Source organism: Lithobates pipiens, unplaced genomic scaffold (genome assembly GCF_037356315.1).
Source record: "Lithobates pipiens isolate NorthernLeopardFrog02 unplaced genomic scaffold, aLitPip1_a1.2 Scaffold_19, whole genome shotgun sequence".
NCBI classification, from domain to species: Eukaryota; Metazoa; Chordata; class Amphibia; order Anura; family Ranidae; genus Lithobates; species Lithobates pipiens.
The window spans coordinates 12,503,040-12,517,147 of NW_027507764.1; the positions used below are offsets into that span (position 1 = coordinate 12,503,040).

At 45.8% G+C, this 14,108-nt stretch overlaps 1 protein-coding gene across 1 annotated transcript in view; it reads left to right on the forward strand.

Annotated features, from left to right (window-relative positions):
* LOC143995813 (lymphocyte antigen 6E-like) overlaps positions 1-5,272 on the forward strand; it is a 7,414-nt gene extending 2,142 nt beyond the window's left edge. The window contains exons 2-3 of the mRNA XM_077490526.1: positions 3,704-3,817; positions 5,019-5,272. Of these exons, the coding sequence (XP_077346652.1) occupies positions 3,704-3,817; positions 5,019-5,215 (311 nt within the window). The 3' untranslated portion in view covers positions 5,216-5,272. The remainder of the gene's footprint in view (positions 1-3,703; positions 3,818-5,018) is intronic.
* The last annotated feature ends 8,836 nt before the right edge of the window (positions 5,273-14,108 follow it).

Genomic DNA, 14,108 nt, shown 5'->3' on the forward strand with positions numbered 1-14,108 from the left:
GGACAATCAATATTTCCCCAAAAAAATAATATACCTGGCTCCAGCTGGGCGCATCCACTTCAAGGATGGAAGGGCCCGGTTCTCCCTGGGAAGCCTCAGCTGGGGTGGAGGGAAGGGTCGAAAGCGATTGCCTCGCTTCCGTCTGGTCATCGAGAAAACTGAGTTTGTTGTACTACCACAGCTTGGGGACATAAACCTGATCTGCTGCTACTCCTGACTTGAGGGACTTTGTGTATCTTGTTGTGTTCCCGCCCATACATATTAAGCAAGGTCCCAATTTTAGTGTCCGCAAACGTAATGTCTGCCTGGGGGACTCGACTCTTCACAAACTTCCAGAAGTGTCCCAAGTGTTGCCTTCCTTGCTTGTTTATTGAAATGCAAGGAGTGCTTGACCTCCCACAGGTTTCAGTTAGCTTCATATAGGTCAATAAAATGACTCCTAAATTCCTCCTCAAAGGGATTCATTTTTTTTTTTTTATGAAAGACAATACACAAGACAAAAACACTAATGTCAGTCCAAACTCGCAGTATTACCTTTATCCCAATATACAAACACACACAACGGGGGGGGTGGTTCTAAATGATTTTAAGACCACACATTACACTTGAAGACATTTGAGGGGGTGGTTCGGGGAAAGCGGTACAATGGGAGCTGACATATTCATTGTTAAAGGACTAGGCTATAGGTGTATATGGGCCCAGGGTTGCATGCTGGGGAGGTTAGTGAAGGCAAATATGCCTGTAGGCCACAAAAGAAGTATGGGGGAAAAAAAATGCATGCATGAAGATAAAAAGGGGACATTCACAGCATATTCCAATCATGGTAATGATGAAATTAATACAAGACATTAGCAAACATTAAAGGGGTTGTAAAGGTTTGTTTTTTTATTTTCTAAATGGGTTCCTTTAAGCTAGTGCATTGTTGGTTCGCTTACCTTTTCCTTCGATTTCCCTTCGAATATTTTTTTTTTATCTGAATTTCACACTTCTTGTTCCTCCTCGTTAAGCTGTTCTGGCTGACTAAACACCGCTCGGATGATGGTGTGAAGTTTACTGAGTAGAAACAGGAAGTGAGAAATTCAGACAAAGGGGGGGGGAACATTTAGAAGGGAAATCTAAGGAAAAGGTAAGTAAATCAACAATACACTAGTTTAAAGAACCTATTTAGAAAATACATATAATGTAATGTTAAAGGATGAAACTTGCCTTTTTAATAGTGCTTCTGCAGGACCTGAATAATGGCAGAACTGGTCTCTGGGATAATGATCCCCAGAGCCTGGGTGGAGATGCCCTTCGTGAACGTAAGGTCCTCGCAATGAGGCAACTAGCCTCTGCTCCGGAGTGATGGCTTGCCGCATGCAGGTATCCTGCCTGCTGATATAAGGGCTCAGCAAAGCCAGCAGACGGTCTGTCATCCCTGAGAGAAATTCCGGAAATCCTCAGGATTATTCTCCTGGACTCACGAAGCAAAAGCATATGCGAGAATTGGTCACGCTGGCGCAGCCAGTTCTTAGTCCCGGAACTCCTCCTCCTCCTGTTCATGGATTGGGCTCAGGTCAAAGTATTAACCCCAAACACGAAGCCCCCACACAGCACAAACTCGAGAATGAGTACGTTCACGAAACATGGCTTCAAAACGGTTGGCTGGTCAAACAAACCAACTTAACCGGACGCACTGAAGAACAGCGAGGCCTGTGAAGAGCGACCTGAAGAACAGAACGAGCGACCAAAACGGCCTGATATACCGGTGCGAACTGACCAACACGCACCAAAACCAGATATAAACCTGACAAGCACAAACTGAACCGCAGAAAACGATCAAAATAAGCTGAAGTCTGAAAAGTGTGAATCGTCTCTAAGCAAACTTCTACTAACACGAGATTAGCAGAAGGAGCCCAAAGCGTGGTGTACTGGGGCTTGAACTTCCTTTTTTTTTTTTTTATAGCCCCCGTCATATGTGCTGTACGTCACCGCGTTCAAAACCAGCAGACTTTTGTATTGATCGTGTGTGGGCACGTCCGTTCGTTGGAAAGACTGTTGGACCTAGTCTGTCAAAGTCCGATCGTGGCATTAGGGTGTAAATTCCTCCCAAGGGCATTCTTCTCACTGACCATCACACTGTATTATGAGTTGTAGATATAGTCCCTTTTAGCAGGAGTTCCCCCGAGATCAAGAAATTTCAAGGGTTCCTCCTGTGTTGGGACGGGCTGATGTAGTGTTTGTAATTAGTTTTGTATAACCAGGAAGCATTTGAGCCTTGCAGGGTTTTTGTCTGCTTTGTAGACCTCCCTACCAGAAGAAGCATTCATTAAGGAAATTGCATAACCTGAATGCTAAACAGTGGAAATATCTGCCACACAGGGAGTGGAATTTTTGGAGGGTGGAGTTGTTGGGTGGACAGGCAGTTATTAGACTTGGTGGGGGGGGGGGGGGGGGGGGAATGGAGTTTGATTACTAAATACTGGAGAGTGGCAAAATCTGGGGCAGCTGTGCATGGTAGCCAATCGGCTTCTAACTTCACCTTTTTCAATGAAGCTTTGACAATAGCCCCCCCCACTGAACTCGCATGATTTCAAAGCCGCATTTTCAGGCATGTACTGGCCATTGGGACTACTGGAAGTTTCCCAGTGGGCCACTCTGATGTAAGGGGGCTGGTGATGGGCCACTCTGTTGTAAGGTTGGGTTCACACCATAGCGATGCGGGAACGCCGCGAATCCGCTGCATTTTCCCGCATCGCATGCCTCCCGCCGGGCAGTTCACACTGCCCTATGCGGACTGCTGGGAGTGTCAAATGAAATCTTAATGACACCCCCAGACCAGTCCGCATATCACAGTGCGATCTGCAAACTCGGACAGGAATCGGATCGCATGGTGTGAACACCCATGCGATTGGATTCTGCTGCGGACCAAAAAAAAGGGTCCTGTGCGAGTTTGCGGCGAGTGCGATGCAAATTCAGCCATACTATCTGTATACTATCTGTATGGCTGAACTCGCATCGCACAGACAGATCGGATGTGATTTGCACTGCAGTGCAGTGCGAATCACATCCGGATCTCTCACCCGCAGCGGTGTGAACCCAGCCTAAGGGGGCTGGTGATGGGCCACTCTGATGTAAGGGGGCTGGTGATGGGCCACTCTGATGTAGGGGGGCTGGTGATGGGCCACTCAAAATTAAAGTGGGCCGGTCTGGATGAAGTCCAGGGCCAAATTTCTGTCCCAGTCCAGCCCTGCGCATTTCGGTCTGACTTTGGGGGTGACTTGAAGACATCTGTGGGGGTTCATGTACAGATGTCTATTAAAATAGCACCCCGAAGTCACCAAAAGTACTGCAGGAACTACTTTTGGAAATCAGTGCGGTGCTGCAAAGTTGGCGTTGCACCGATTTGGGATGCTCCTATTGCCTGTAATAGGCTCTGCTTTGACCTGTCAAATTGTGCCAAAGTGAACGGGGGTGGGGGGGGGGGGGGATAAATCCTGGAAGCTGATTGGCTACCATGCACAGCTGCACAGATTTTGCACTCTCCAGTTTCAGTAAATCCACCGCATGGTTCAAAAATGTGATGGCACAGCTTTTCTGGGTACAGAATGGGGAGACTTCCAATGACTGAATGGGATGTAGTCATTGGTGCATCCAAAAGTTGCAAATAAAATAATATAATTTTGAAATGATTCTAATTTTATTTATTTTCTCCCCCCCCCAGCTGTTTCACTAAAATGCTACACCTGTGAGTCGCAGGCCAGCAATGCAAACTGCACGACCGTTACTACCTGCCCTGCCAGCCAGAGCTTCTGCCTGACCACAGTCGCTGGATTTGGTAAGAAGTTTATAACCTCCATTATGCAGAATTTTAAACTGATTGATTGGACCAATATTAGTTGTGTGCTCTGCCAGCAAAATACCTAGAACTGCAATAGTTATTGAAACCCAAATTGTTATGTACTTTAAAAAAAAAAAGAGGGTTAGCCACAGATACTATAGAATTAAGTGTGTGTGTGTGTGTGTGTGCGTGTGTGTGCTCTCCAATTCCCCCCCGGCTGTCTAAGAAGCCTTGGGTTTCCTGGATATGTCCCCACTTCTAATAAGTCTTGGAAAACCTCAGATCACCCCAATTCCGGCACCTTCATACCTCAGATTCTCCCCGAATTTGCTGCATCACTGTTGACCCTTACACACCTGTTCATCGCTGTGCCTCCTCTCCCTCCCCCCGAACACCTGTTCATTACTGTGCTCCTTACCCTTGCACACCTGTTCATCACTGTGCCTCATCCCCCCCCCCCTTTGCACACCTGTTCATCACTGTGCCTCTTTACCCCTTGCACACCTGTTCATCACTGTGCCTCTTTACCCCTTGCACACCTGTTCATCACTGTGCCTCTTTACCCCTTGCACACCTGTTCATCACTGTGCCTCTTTACCCCTTGCACTCCTGTTCATCACTGTGCCTCTTTACCCCCTGCACTCCTGTTCATCACTGTGCCTCATCCCCCCCCCCCCCCCCCACCCCCTTGCACACCTGTTCATCACTGTTCCCTAGTCAGGCCTTTAGGTCGAGTTCAAATATATGTGAATTGGGTGCAGTTTCAACCGCATCCAGGTTGCATAAAATGTGAATGTGACCGGCCCTCAATGGACTGGGGTGTTTTTTTTTTTTTTTTTTGTGAATGTTTTCAACAGGTAAGGGATCGCATTGACATGTTCATGCGTTTTTGGCCATAAATGCCCTTACCTGTGAACTGCGCATTTTGGATTTTATGGATTTACTATAAAGTGTGTGTGTGTGTGTGTGTGTGTGTGTGTGTGGTTTATTTTTTTTTTTATTTATTTATTTATTTATTTTTTTTTTCACATCTTGTGAGTGTGGTCACCTGCTTCCATTTACTTGGCATTCTTTACTCGATACATGCCTGTTAGATCCTTGTAAATGGTCAACTATTATATCTGACACCCCCCCCCCCCCCCCCCCCCCCACCAGTGGCCACATCTAACTTGTTGTTTTTTTCCCTATTCTCTTTCAGCTGGCTATAACGTCATCACCAAGAACTGCAATGCCACTTGTCAGGCGGTCGACTTCAGCTTCTTTATCTCTGGCAAAACTTCCTGCTGCTCCACCGATCTCTGCAATGCCAGCGGGGCCTCCAGTATCCAGTCCAAATACATCGTCCTTGCTGTGGCCCTGGGGTTCCTGGGGGCCCTCATGAGGCAATCGATATAAAGTGTGTAGTATACAAACCAAGTTTGGTTTTTATTCAATAAATGTTTTATGATGTAATTTTTTTTTTTTTTTTTTTTCTTATGGAACTGGGAGGCGACTTTCCAAAGCGCTCTAATTGGTAGACTTAATGAGTGCCTACAAGGAGGGCTTTGGGATGGCGCTCCGTACTTCCAACAAGCTACACTTTATTGTCCTAATGCAGGGGTGGCCCAACACAAAAAATGGTAAAGCTGGCAACATTTTTATCATCCCAATCAAAAATCTCCCACTTTTCACAATCACTCCTTAGTCTTGTCGTGTTTCTCTTCCCCCCCACCCCCGGCACCAATATTTGTGAGTGACTAATTTCAAGAGCACGTTTGGAACCAAATATCTGATAAGCACCATGAGAATTGTGTTATAGATGTGTTACTCAAAAACCATATCGTATATTGCACTCGTTTTGTTGTCATTACTTTTTATAATAAAATATTACAAAAAAAAGTAGTCTGATTATTCTGCATTATCTATGTTTCTCTACTCTTTCAGTCAAGGCACCCTTTATCCTCATCCTGGCCATTCTATAGCCAAAAAAAGCCTGCAGCACCTATGGACGTTTTCTCATGGTCGTGCGCTCTGTGATTGCCGTGTCCTTGCGGCTCAGCTGGTCATAGATCGGGGTATGTAGACAATCCTGGTTGCCCATTACCACAAGATCAGCTGTGTCCAATCACTATGTAAAGACAAGCCAGTTATTGGCATTCCTTTCTTCATGCTGACAGCGTGAGGAGAGCCGATAACAGTCTTGTGTGAAGGGGACATCTACACTGTTCAGCACAGGAGAAAAATTACCTGTTTTATAACAAACTATGAAAAGTGTGTGTGTGTGTGTGTGGTTTGTGTTTTTGTTTTTTCCCTCGATAGTTGGATGCTTGCAATTCCAACCACAAGTTTATTTATTTCAGGTATTTGTATAACACCCAGGGGCGGACTGCCCATTGCCCCCCCCCCCCCCCCATCAGGGTTGCCAGCCTCAGTAAAACCAGGGACAGTACGTTAAAAAAAAAAAAAAAATTGGGCTTTTTTTTTTTTTTTTTTTTTTTTTTCTGAAATGTCCTTTACCGACATCCATTTTTGTAAAAAAAAAAAAAAAAACCTGAGAATATAGCTGCCCCACCCCTCCAGTACCTTCTCAGCCAATACAAACATGTATGTGTATACTGTGTGGGCCCCATAATCTCCTATTGCCTGCGGGCCCCATGAGTTATCAGTCCACCCCTGATAGCACTGTCCATTTACGCTGCAATTTTACATGTACATTCACATCAGTCCCTACCCTAAGACCCCTTTCACACTGGAGGCACTATAGTGCCTAAAAGTTATCTGCAATCCCAATGTGGAAGCCTGAGTGCTTTCACACTGGAGCGGTGCACTGGCAGGACGTCAAAAGTCCTGCAGGCAGCTTCTTCGAGGCACTTTAGGAGCGGTGTATACATCGCTCCTACCCATTGAAATTGATTGGCAGAAGCACTTTTTAACCCTTTATTCAGCTGCTAGTGGGGGGGGTTAATAGCGCCTCGCCAGCATCTGATGGCCCCCGTGCTGGCAGTGTGAAAGGGCTCTCAAGGAGCTTACAATCTAAGGTCCCTAACTCGCATTCATACATGCACACTAGGGCCAATGTAGACAGGATCCAATTCACCTACCGGCATCTCTTTGGAAGTGTGGGTGAAAACCCACACAGGGCCAATTTTAATGGGATTTTTTTTTTCCCATCAATAAACTTACTGCTCCTGGGGGAAAAAAAACATTGTTTTAAAAATTTTTTTTTTTTTTGCATTGATGCCCCCCCAGGGCAGTACCCAGACCTTCTTATATGTACGTTTATTGTGGCCAATAACTTGCATATAAGCCTTCAAAATGGGGACTTTGGATTTTTTTTTTTTTTTCCTGTTCAGCACCCATAGAATTCAATGGGGTTCGCTGTTCCGGTTAGAACTTTTCCCCTGGTCGGGAGTTCTGCTTCGCATCAAATGGGGATGTTCGTTCCCATCTCCAAGAGAGGGGGCAGGAGGGAAAAAAAACAGGATGCTGTGTAGGCACCCAGTGTTTCTCAAGAGGGTTCATCCACACATGGGGAGGTAGATACGCGTGCACTGAACCCCCCAAAAGACCCCCGACCTCTCAGGATTCTGAAGAAAAGGAGGATGACTCCAATCGGAGCCTCCCTGAGGAGGGGGAGGAGGAAGAGCACTCCAGACCAGGTGGACACATTTTTTTTGGCAGATGATATGGAGGGGCTCCTGGGGGCAATATATGCTTCGGAGGAGATTCAAGCACAGGTTTCCACCCTGGATAGGATGTATAGATGCCTGGTCAGACCCCAGTCCAAGGTCCTGCCTATCCACCAGTCCATCAGGGATATTATCTTGAGGGAGTAGAAGGAGCCGGAGAGAAAATGTAAGACTTGGAAACGCAGGTGCCGCTTCAAAGAGGAGGAGAAGTTCTTTAAGACGCCCAGAATTGAGGCATCTCTAGTACAGGTGTCCAAACAGCAATATACGGGACCAGATGGACCGCCGGTCCAAGACCCTTCTGCACAGGGCCTGGGAGGCCAATGCTGCGGCCATGAGCCCAACACTGGCATCCGCCTATGTAGCCAGAAATGCGGATTTATGGGTAAACAAGCTAATGGACCATGTTGTGCATACTTCCGAGTCCAATGAACTCTTAGATTTCCCTAGAAGATATTGGAAAGGCAGTAGCCTACCTTGCGGATGCAGCAGTTGAAACTGTATATACGTCCGCAAAATAGTCAGCCCTCCTAAACTCGGCTAGCAAGGCCATATGGGTTAAAACCTGGGATGGGGACCACACATTAAGAACAGGGTTGTGTGGTTTACCATTTAAAGGGTTCCTTGTATTTGGCACAGGGTTGGATCAAACCCTATCCAGGTCCACAGAAAAGGAATAAAGGAAAAAAAATTTCGAGGCCCCCGGGCAACAACTGCTTTAGAAATCACAAGGAAGACAAAAAGTGGGGCATCGGTGGGGGCAAACAAAAGGGAGGTCTCCTTTTCTTAGGCGCAAAGCCTGTAGACAAGGATACCAAGTGACGCCAGCACCAGAGTAGAGGGGAGGCTCTCACAGTTTATCACACAGTGGGAACAGATCTCAGAGTCCTCTTATCCTTTAGTGGATAAGAGAGGGCTACAGACTGGAATTTGTTTCCAGACCTCCCCAATCCTTTCTTCTAACCCATCTACCCAGGGACCGGCCAAAAGCTTTAGGGCTCTTAGAGTGTCAGGCAGTTGGCAGACCAGGGGGTCATCCTGCCAGTACCAGCAAGACAACGTGGACGGGGAATACAGCTTGATTATAAATCTAAAAAGACTAAACACATTCCTATGATACAAGAAATTTCATATGGAGTCGGTGTATATGGTCAGGAAGCATCTTGTTGAAGGAGGTCTTTATGGTCACCATAGACCTAAACGATGCATATCTGCACGTCCCCATTTTCCCAAAGCATCAGTTATTTCTACTCTTTGCAATTCGCACAGATCAAGGTAACCAGCACTGGCAGTACCGGGCCTTTGCCCTTCGGACTGGCAGCCAGCCTCAGAATCTTCAGGAAGATTCTCACAGAGGTTATCTCTTACCTACACCTACAGGGGATCACACTGATCCCCTATCTAGATGACCTATCGGTCTAAAACCTTTCCAGAGATTCTCTACTCTCCGATCTGGAGAAGGTGATAAGCACCTTGGTTTGATCAGTCAGGAGCAATCCTCACTGACTCCATCCCAGACCAAGGTCTACCTAGGTCTCCTGGTAGACTCAGTTGTGTAGAGGCTGGTACTTCCCCAGGAGAAGGTAGAAGCCCTGATATGCACAGTATCATTAATCATAGAATTGAAGGAAGCCTTCCGAAGGTCGATTATGAGGACCCTGGGACTCATGACGTCCTGTATTCCTGCGGTGTCTTGGGCCCAGCTCCACCCCAGGACCCTTCAACATTTCCTACTCTCCTCCTGGGATTGAAAAAGAGTCGTTAGATGGACGGGTTTCCATTCCCAGGAAGGTAAAGAGGTCCCTTGCTGGTGACTCAACCCTCAGAGGTTGAGGGCCGGTCACCTTTGGACCCAGCTTCAAACTGTCAGGGTGACAACCGATGCGAGCTCCTGGGGTTGGGGGGCCCATCTAGAGGGACTGCAGGCCCAGGGTGTATGGGACTGGCTCCAGAGAGCCTCCTCCTCCAATTTCAGGGAGCTCCTAGCAGTCAAAGAGGCTCTAGGAGTGTTCGAGGACAGGATCAGGGGGAGAGAGGTCCAGGTCCTCTCCGACAACTCAACGACGGTGGCCTTCCTGAATTGTCCAATCACAGCTGATCATCGCGAGAACCAGGAAGTGGCAGTAAACTGCATTCCTCAGTTCGTGCCGACAGGGAGAGCCAATCGACGGCTTTCCCTGTCAGAGGGGGGGGGGGGGGTGTCTCTGCTGATAATCAGCACATTAGCACATCTGATGGGGCCGTGCTGATAATAAATCAGTGCCCATTAGTGCCTCAATAATAAAGTCTGCCAGTGCTCATCACAGTGCCAATCAGAACCCACCACAGTGCCAGTGTCCATCACAGTGCCAATCAGTGCCCAGCATTAATACCTGACAGTACCTGCCCAATCAGTGCCATCTATTAGTGTCCATCAATGCCACCTATCAGCGTCCCCTGTCAGTTTCCATCAATGCCACCTGTCAGTGCACATCATGCCGCTTATCAGTGCCACCCAAAGGTGCCAATCAGTGCTGCATATCGGTGCCGCCTATCAGTGCCCATCAATTCTACATATCAGTGCCCATCAGTACTGACTCGTCAGTGAAGAAGAAAACAAAAATTTTTAACAGAAACAAAAAAACCTTTTTTTTTTGCTAAACAAACTTAAAAAGACTGACGTTTTTGAAAAAAAAAAAAACTGCAGAGGTGATCAAATACCACCAAAAGAAATCTCTATTTGTGGGTAGAAAATGATAAAAATGTAGTTTGGGTACATTGTTGCATGACCGCGTAATTGTCATTCAAAATGCGATATCGCTGAAAGCTCAAAATTGTCCTGGGCAGAAAGGGGCGAAAGTGCCCGGTATGGAAGTGGTTAAGCATCATTTAACCCTTTGATTGCCCCTGATGTTAACCCCTTCGCAGCCAGTGTCATTAGTGCAGTGAGCATTTTTTTTTTTTTAGCACTGATCACTATATTAGTGTCACTGGTTCCCAAAATTTTTTTTATTTATTTTTACCAAAAATATGTAGAAGAATATATATTGGCCTAAACTGATGAAGACTTTTTTTTTTTTAATTTGGGATATTCACTTGGGATGTTTATTTTTAGTAAAAAATATAGCTTTTTTTTTTCAAAATTGACGCTTTTTTTTTTGTTTATAGCGCAAAAAATAAAAACTGCAGAGGTGCTCAAATGCCACCAAAAGAACGCTCTATTTGTGGGAAAAAAAGGACGTCAATTTTGCTTGGGTACAACGTTGCATAACCGCGCAATTGTCCGTTCAAGCAACGCAGCGCTGTATCGCAAACAAACGATTAAAAAAAATAAAAGAAACATGTTATGCTTACCTGCTCTGTGTAATGGTTTTGCACAGAGCAGCCCGGATCCTCTTCTTCTCGGGGGCCCTCACCGATGCTCCTGCACCCCCCCCCCCCCCCCGACCAGTGCCCTCCCATAGCAAGCCACTTACTACAGGGGGACTGGTGCATGCTCGCTCCCTATAGCGCAAAAAAAAAAAAAAACCCGCAGAGGTGATCAAATACCACCAAAAAGACAGCTTTGTTTGTGGGGAAATAAACAAGATCAATTTTATTTGGGTACAACATGGCACGACCGCGCAAATCTCGGTTAAAGTAATGCAGTGCTGTATCGCAAAAATGGCCTGGACACGAAGGGGGGGGGTAAATCTACCGATGGTCAAATGGTTAAGAACATTCGATTATGTCTCATTTGTACAAAAGCCACAAACGTTATACAAAAAAAATAAAATTTGAATAATCCAATGCATGGATGCCGGATAGGTTACACAGAAGTACATACAGTTTCGCTTGGTGAATAGCTATGCAGATTTGTATAAATATTTTGCCATGTTTTGTATCATACATTAACACATGAAACAAAATGACCAGAATGGAATAGGTCCAGGAAGAAGACAGGTAATCACTCAGGATGTCCCCTCCCCCCACCATCCTTCCCTGGGGTGTCTGGACAAGTCATTGATATCCTGTAATCATTAGATAATCACTGATCGTCTTCTAGTAAACTGGACAATAATAATCGAATACAGGAGTGTCGCCCTCGTGACTGTGCAAGGCCCTTTTCTCTTTTGTGTTTTTTTTTTAAAAAGTCAGCAGCTACAAATACTGCAGCTGCTAACTTTTAAAATAAGGACACTCACCTGTCCCAGCGTCCAGTGATGTCGTTCCTCGGATGCTGCCATCGCCGCCATTTTCGGTATGGGAAATAGGAAATGAAGCCTTGCGTCTTCACTTCCCGGTTCCCTACTGCGCATGCGCGAGTCGCGCAGAGCAATGAGAACAGTCCGCGCTGTCTCTGGGACCCGTGTGTGTCCCAGCAGACAGCGCGGCGGGACAGGAAGAGGCATAGACTCCCGTGGAAGTCTAAACCCGGAAGTGGGTCAAATACCTGTCTTAGACACCCTGAAAGGTGCCAAATGTGAAACCGTGGGGGGGGGGGGGGGGGGGTCCGAAAAGCGGAGGTTCAATTTTTGTGTGAACCTCCGCTTTAAAGCCAAAAAAATTTAAAATCCTTAACCTGACATTCTACTGACTGGAATGGTACCAGCTTATTGGAGAAAAACCAATGTAGCACCAATATTTAAAAAGGGCCCAAAATACATCCCTGGGAATTACAGACCAGTTAGCCTAACATCAATAGTATGTAAACTCTTGGAGGGGATGATAAGGGACTATATACAAGATTTTAGTAATGAGAATGGTATCATTAGCAGTAATCAGTATGGATTCATGAACAATCATTCTTGCCAAACCAATCTATTAACCTTTTATGAGGAGGTGAGTTGCCATCTAGATGAAGGAAGGCCCGTAGACATGGTGTATCTGGATTTTGCAAAAGCATTTGACTCAGTTCCCCATAAAACTTTATTGTACAACATAAGATCAGTTGGCATGGACCATAGGGTGAGTACATGGATTGAAAACTGGCTACAAGGAAGAGTTCAGAGGGTGGTGATAAATGGGGAGTACTCGGAATGGTCGGGTGGGTAGTGGGGCCCCCCAGGGTTCTGTGCTGGGACCAATCCTATTTAATTTGTTCATAAATGACCTGGAGGATGGGGATGGGGGAAACAGTTCAATCTCTGTATTTGCGGACGATACTAAGCTAAGCAGGGCAATAACTTCTCTGCAGGATGTGGAAACCTTGCAAGAAGATCTGAACAAATGAATGGGGGGAGGGGCAACTACATGAGAAATGGGGTTCAATGTAGAAAAATGTAAAATAATGCATTTGGGTGGCAGAAATAGTAATGGAATCTATACACTGGGGGGAGAACCTCTGGGGGGATCTAGGATGGAAAAGGATCTGGGGGTCCTAGTAGATGATAGGCTCAGCAATGCCAAGCTGCTGCTAACAAAGCAAACAGAATTTTGGCATTAAAAAGGGGATCAACTCCAGAGATAAAACGATAATTCTCCCGCTCTACAAGACTCTGGTCCGGTCGCACCTGGAGTATATTGTCCAGTTCTGGGCACCAGTCCTCAGGAAGGATGTACTGGAAATGGAGCGAGTACAAAGAAGGGCAACAAAGCTAATAAAGGGACGGACTGGAGGATATTAGTTGTGAGGAAAGGTTGTGAGCTCTGAACTTATTCTCTCTGGAGAAGAGACACCTGAGAGGGGATATGATTTCATTATATAAATACCGGACTGGTGACCCCACAATAGGGAGAAAACTTTTTGGCAGTTTAACAAGACTCGTGACCACTTACTAAAAATAAGAAGAAAAGAGGTTTAACCTTAAAATGCATAGAGGGTTCTGTACTGTAAGCCCCTGTACACACAGTCGGATATTCCGATGGACAATGTCCGATCGGACCATGTTGTCGGATAATCTGACTGTGTGTGGGCTCCATCGGACTGTTTCCGTCGGAATATCTGATGGGCCAAGTTTTAGAGCTGGGCTATAAAACTTTCCGACAACATGATCCGATCGGACTTTGTCCAATCGTTTTTAGAGAATTCCGATCGGAAAAAATGCCACGCATGCTCAGATCAAATTCCTAGACCAAAGCTATTGGCTACTGGCCTGAACGTAGTCCCGTCGAAATGAAATAACGTCATCACGTTACGATCGGATTTTCCAACAACTTTGTCCGACCGTGTGTATGCAACTCAAGTTTCCGACAAAATCCGCCAGATTTTGTTGTCGGAATGTCCGTCCGTGTGTACAAGGGCTAAGAGTGACAAGGATGTGGAATTCCCTTCCACAGGCGGTGGTCTCAGCGGGGGGGGGCATCGATAGTTTCAAGAAACGATTAGATAAGCACCTGAACGACCACAACATACAGGGATATACAATGTAATACTGACATATAATCACACACATAGGTTGGACTTTTTTAAACCTCACCTACTATGTAACCACCTCAAGACCTAGCCCATTTCTGACATTTGTTTAAAATCTGTATTTTTTTGCTAGAAAATTACTTAAAACTCCCAAACATACATACAAAACTATATATATATATATATATATATACACACACACACATACACTTTTTTAATTTTATTTTTATTTTTAGCAGAGACCCTAGAGCAGGGTTTCTCAACCAGGGTTCTGTGGAACTTTAGGGTTCTTCCAGAGGTTGTAGGG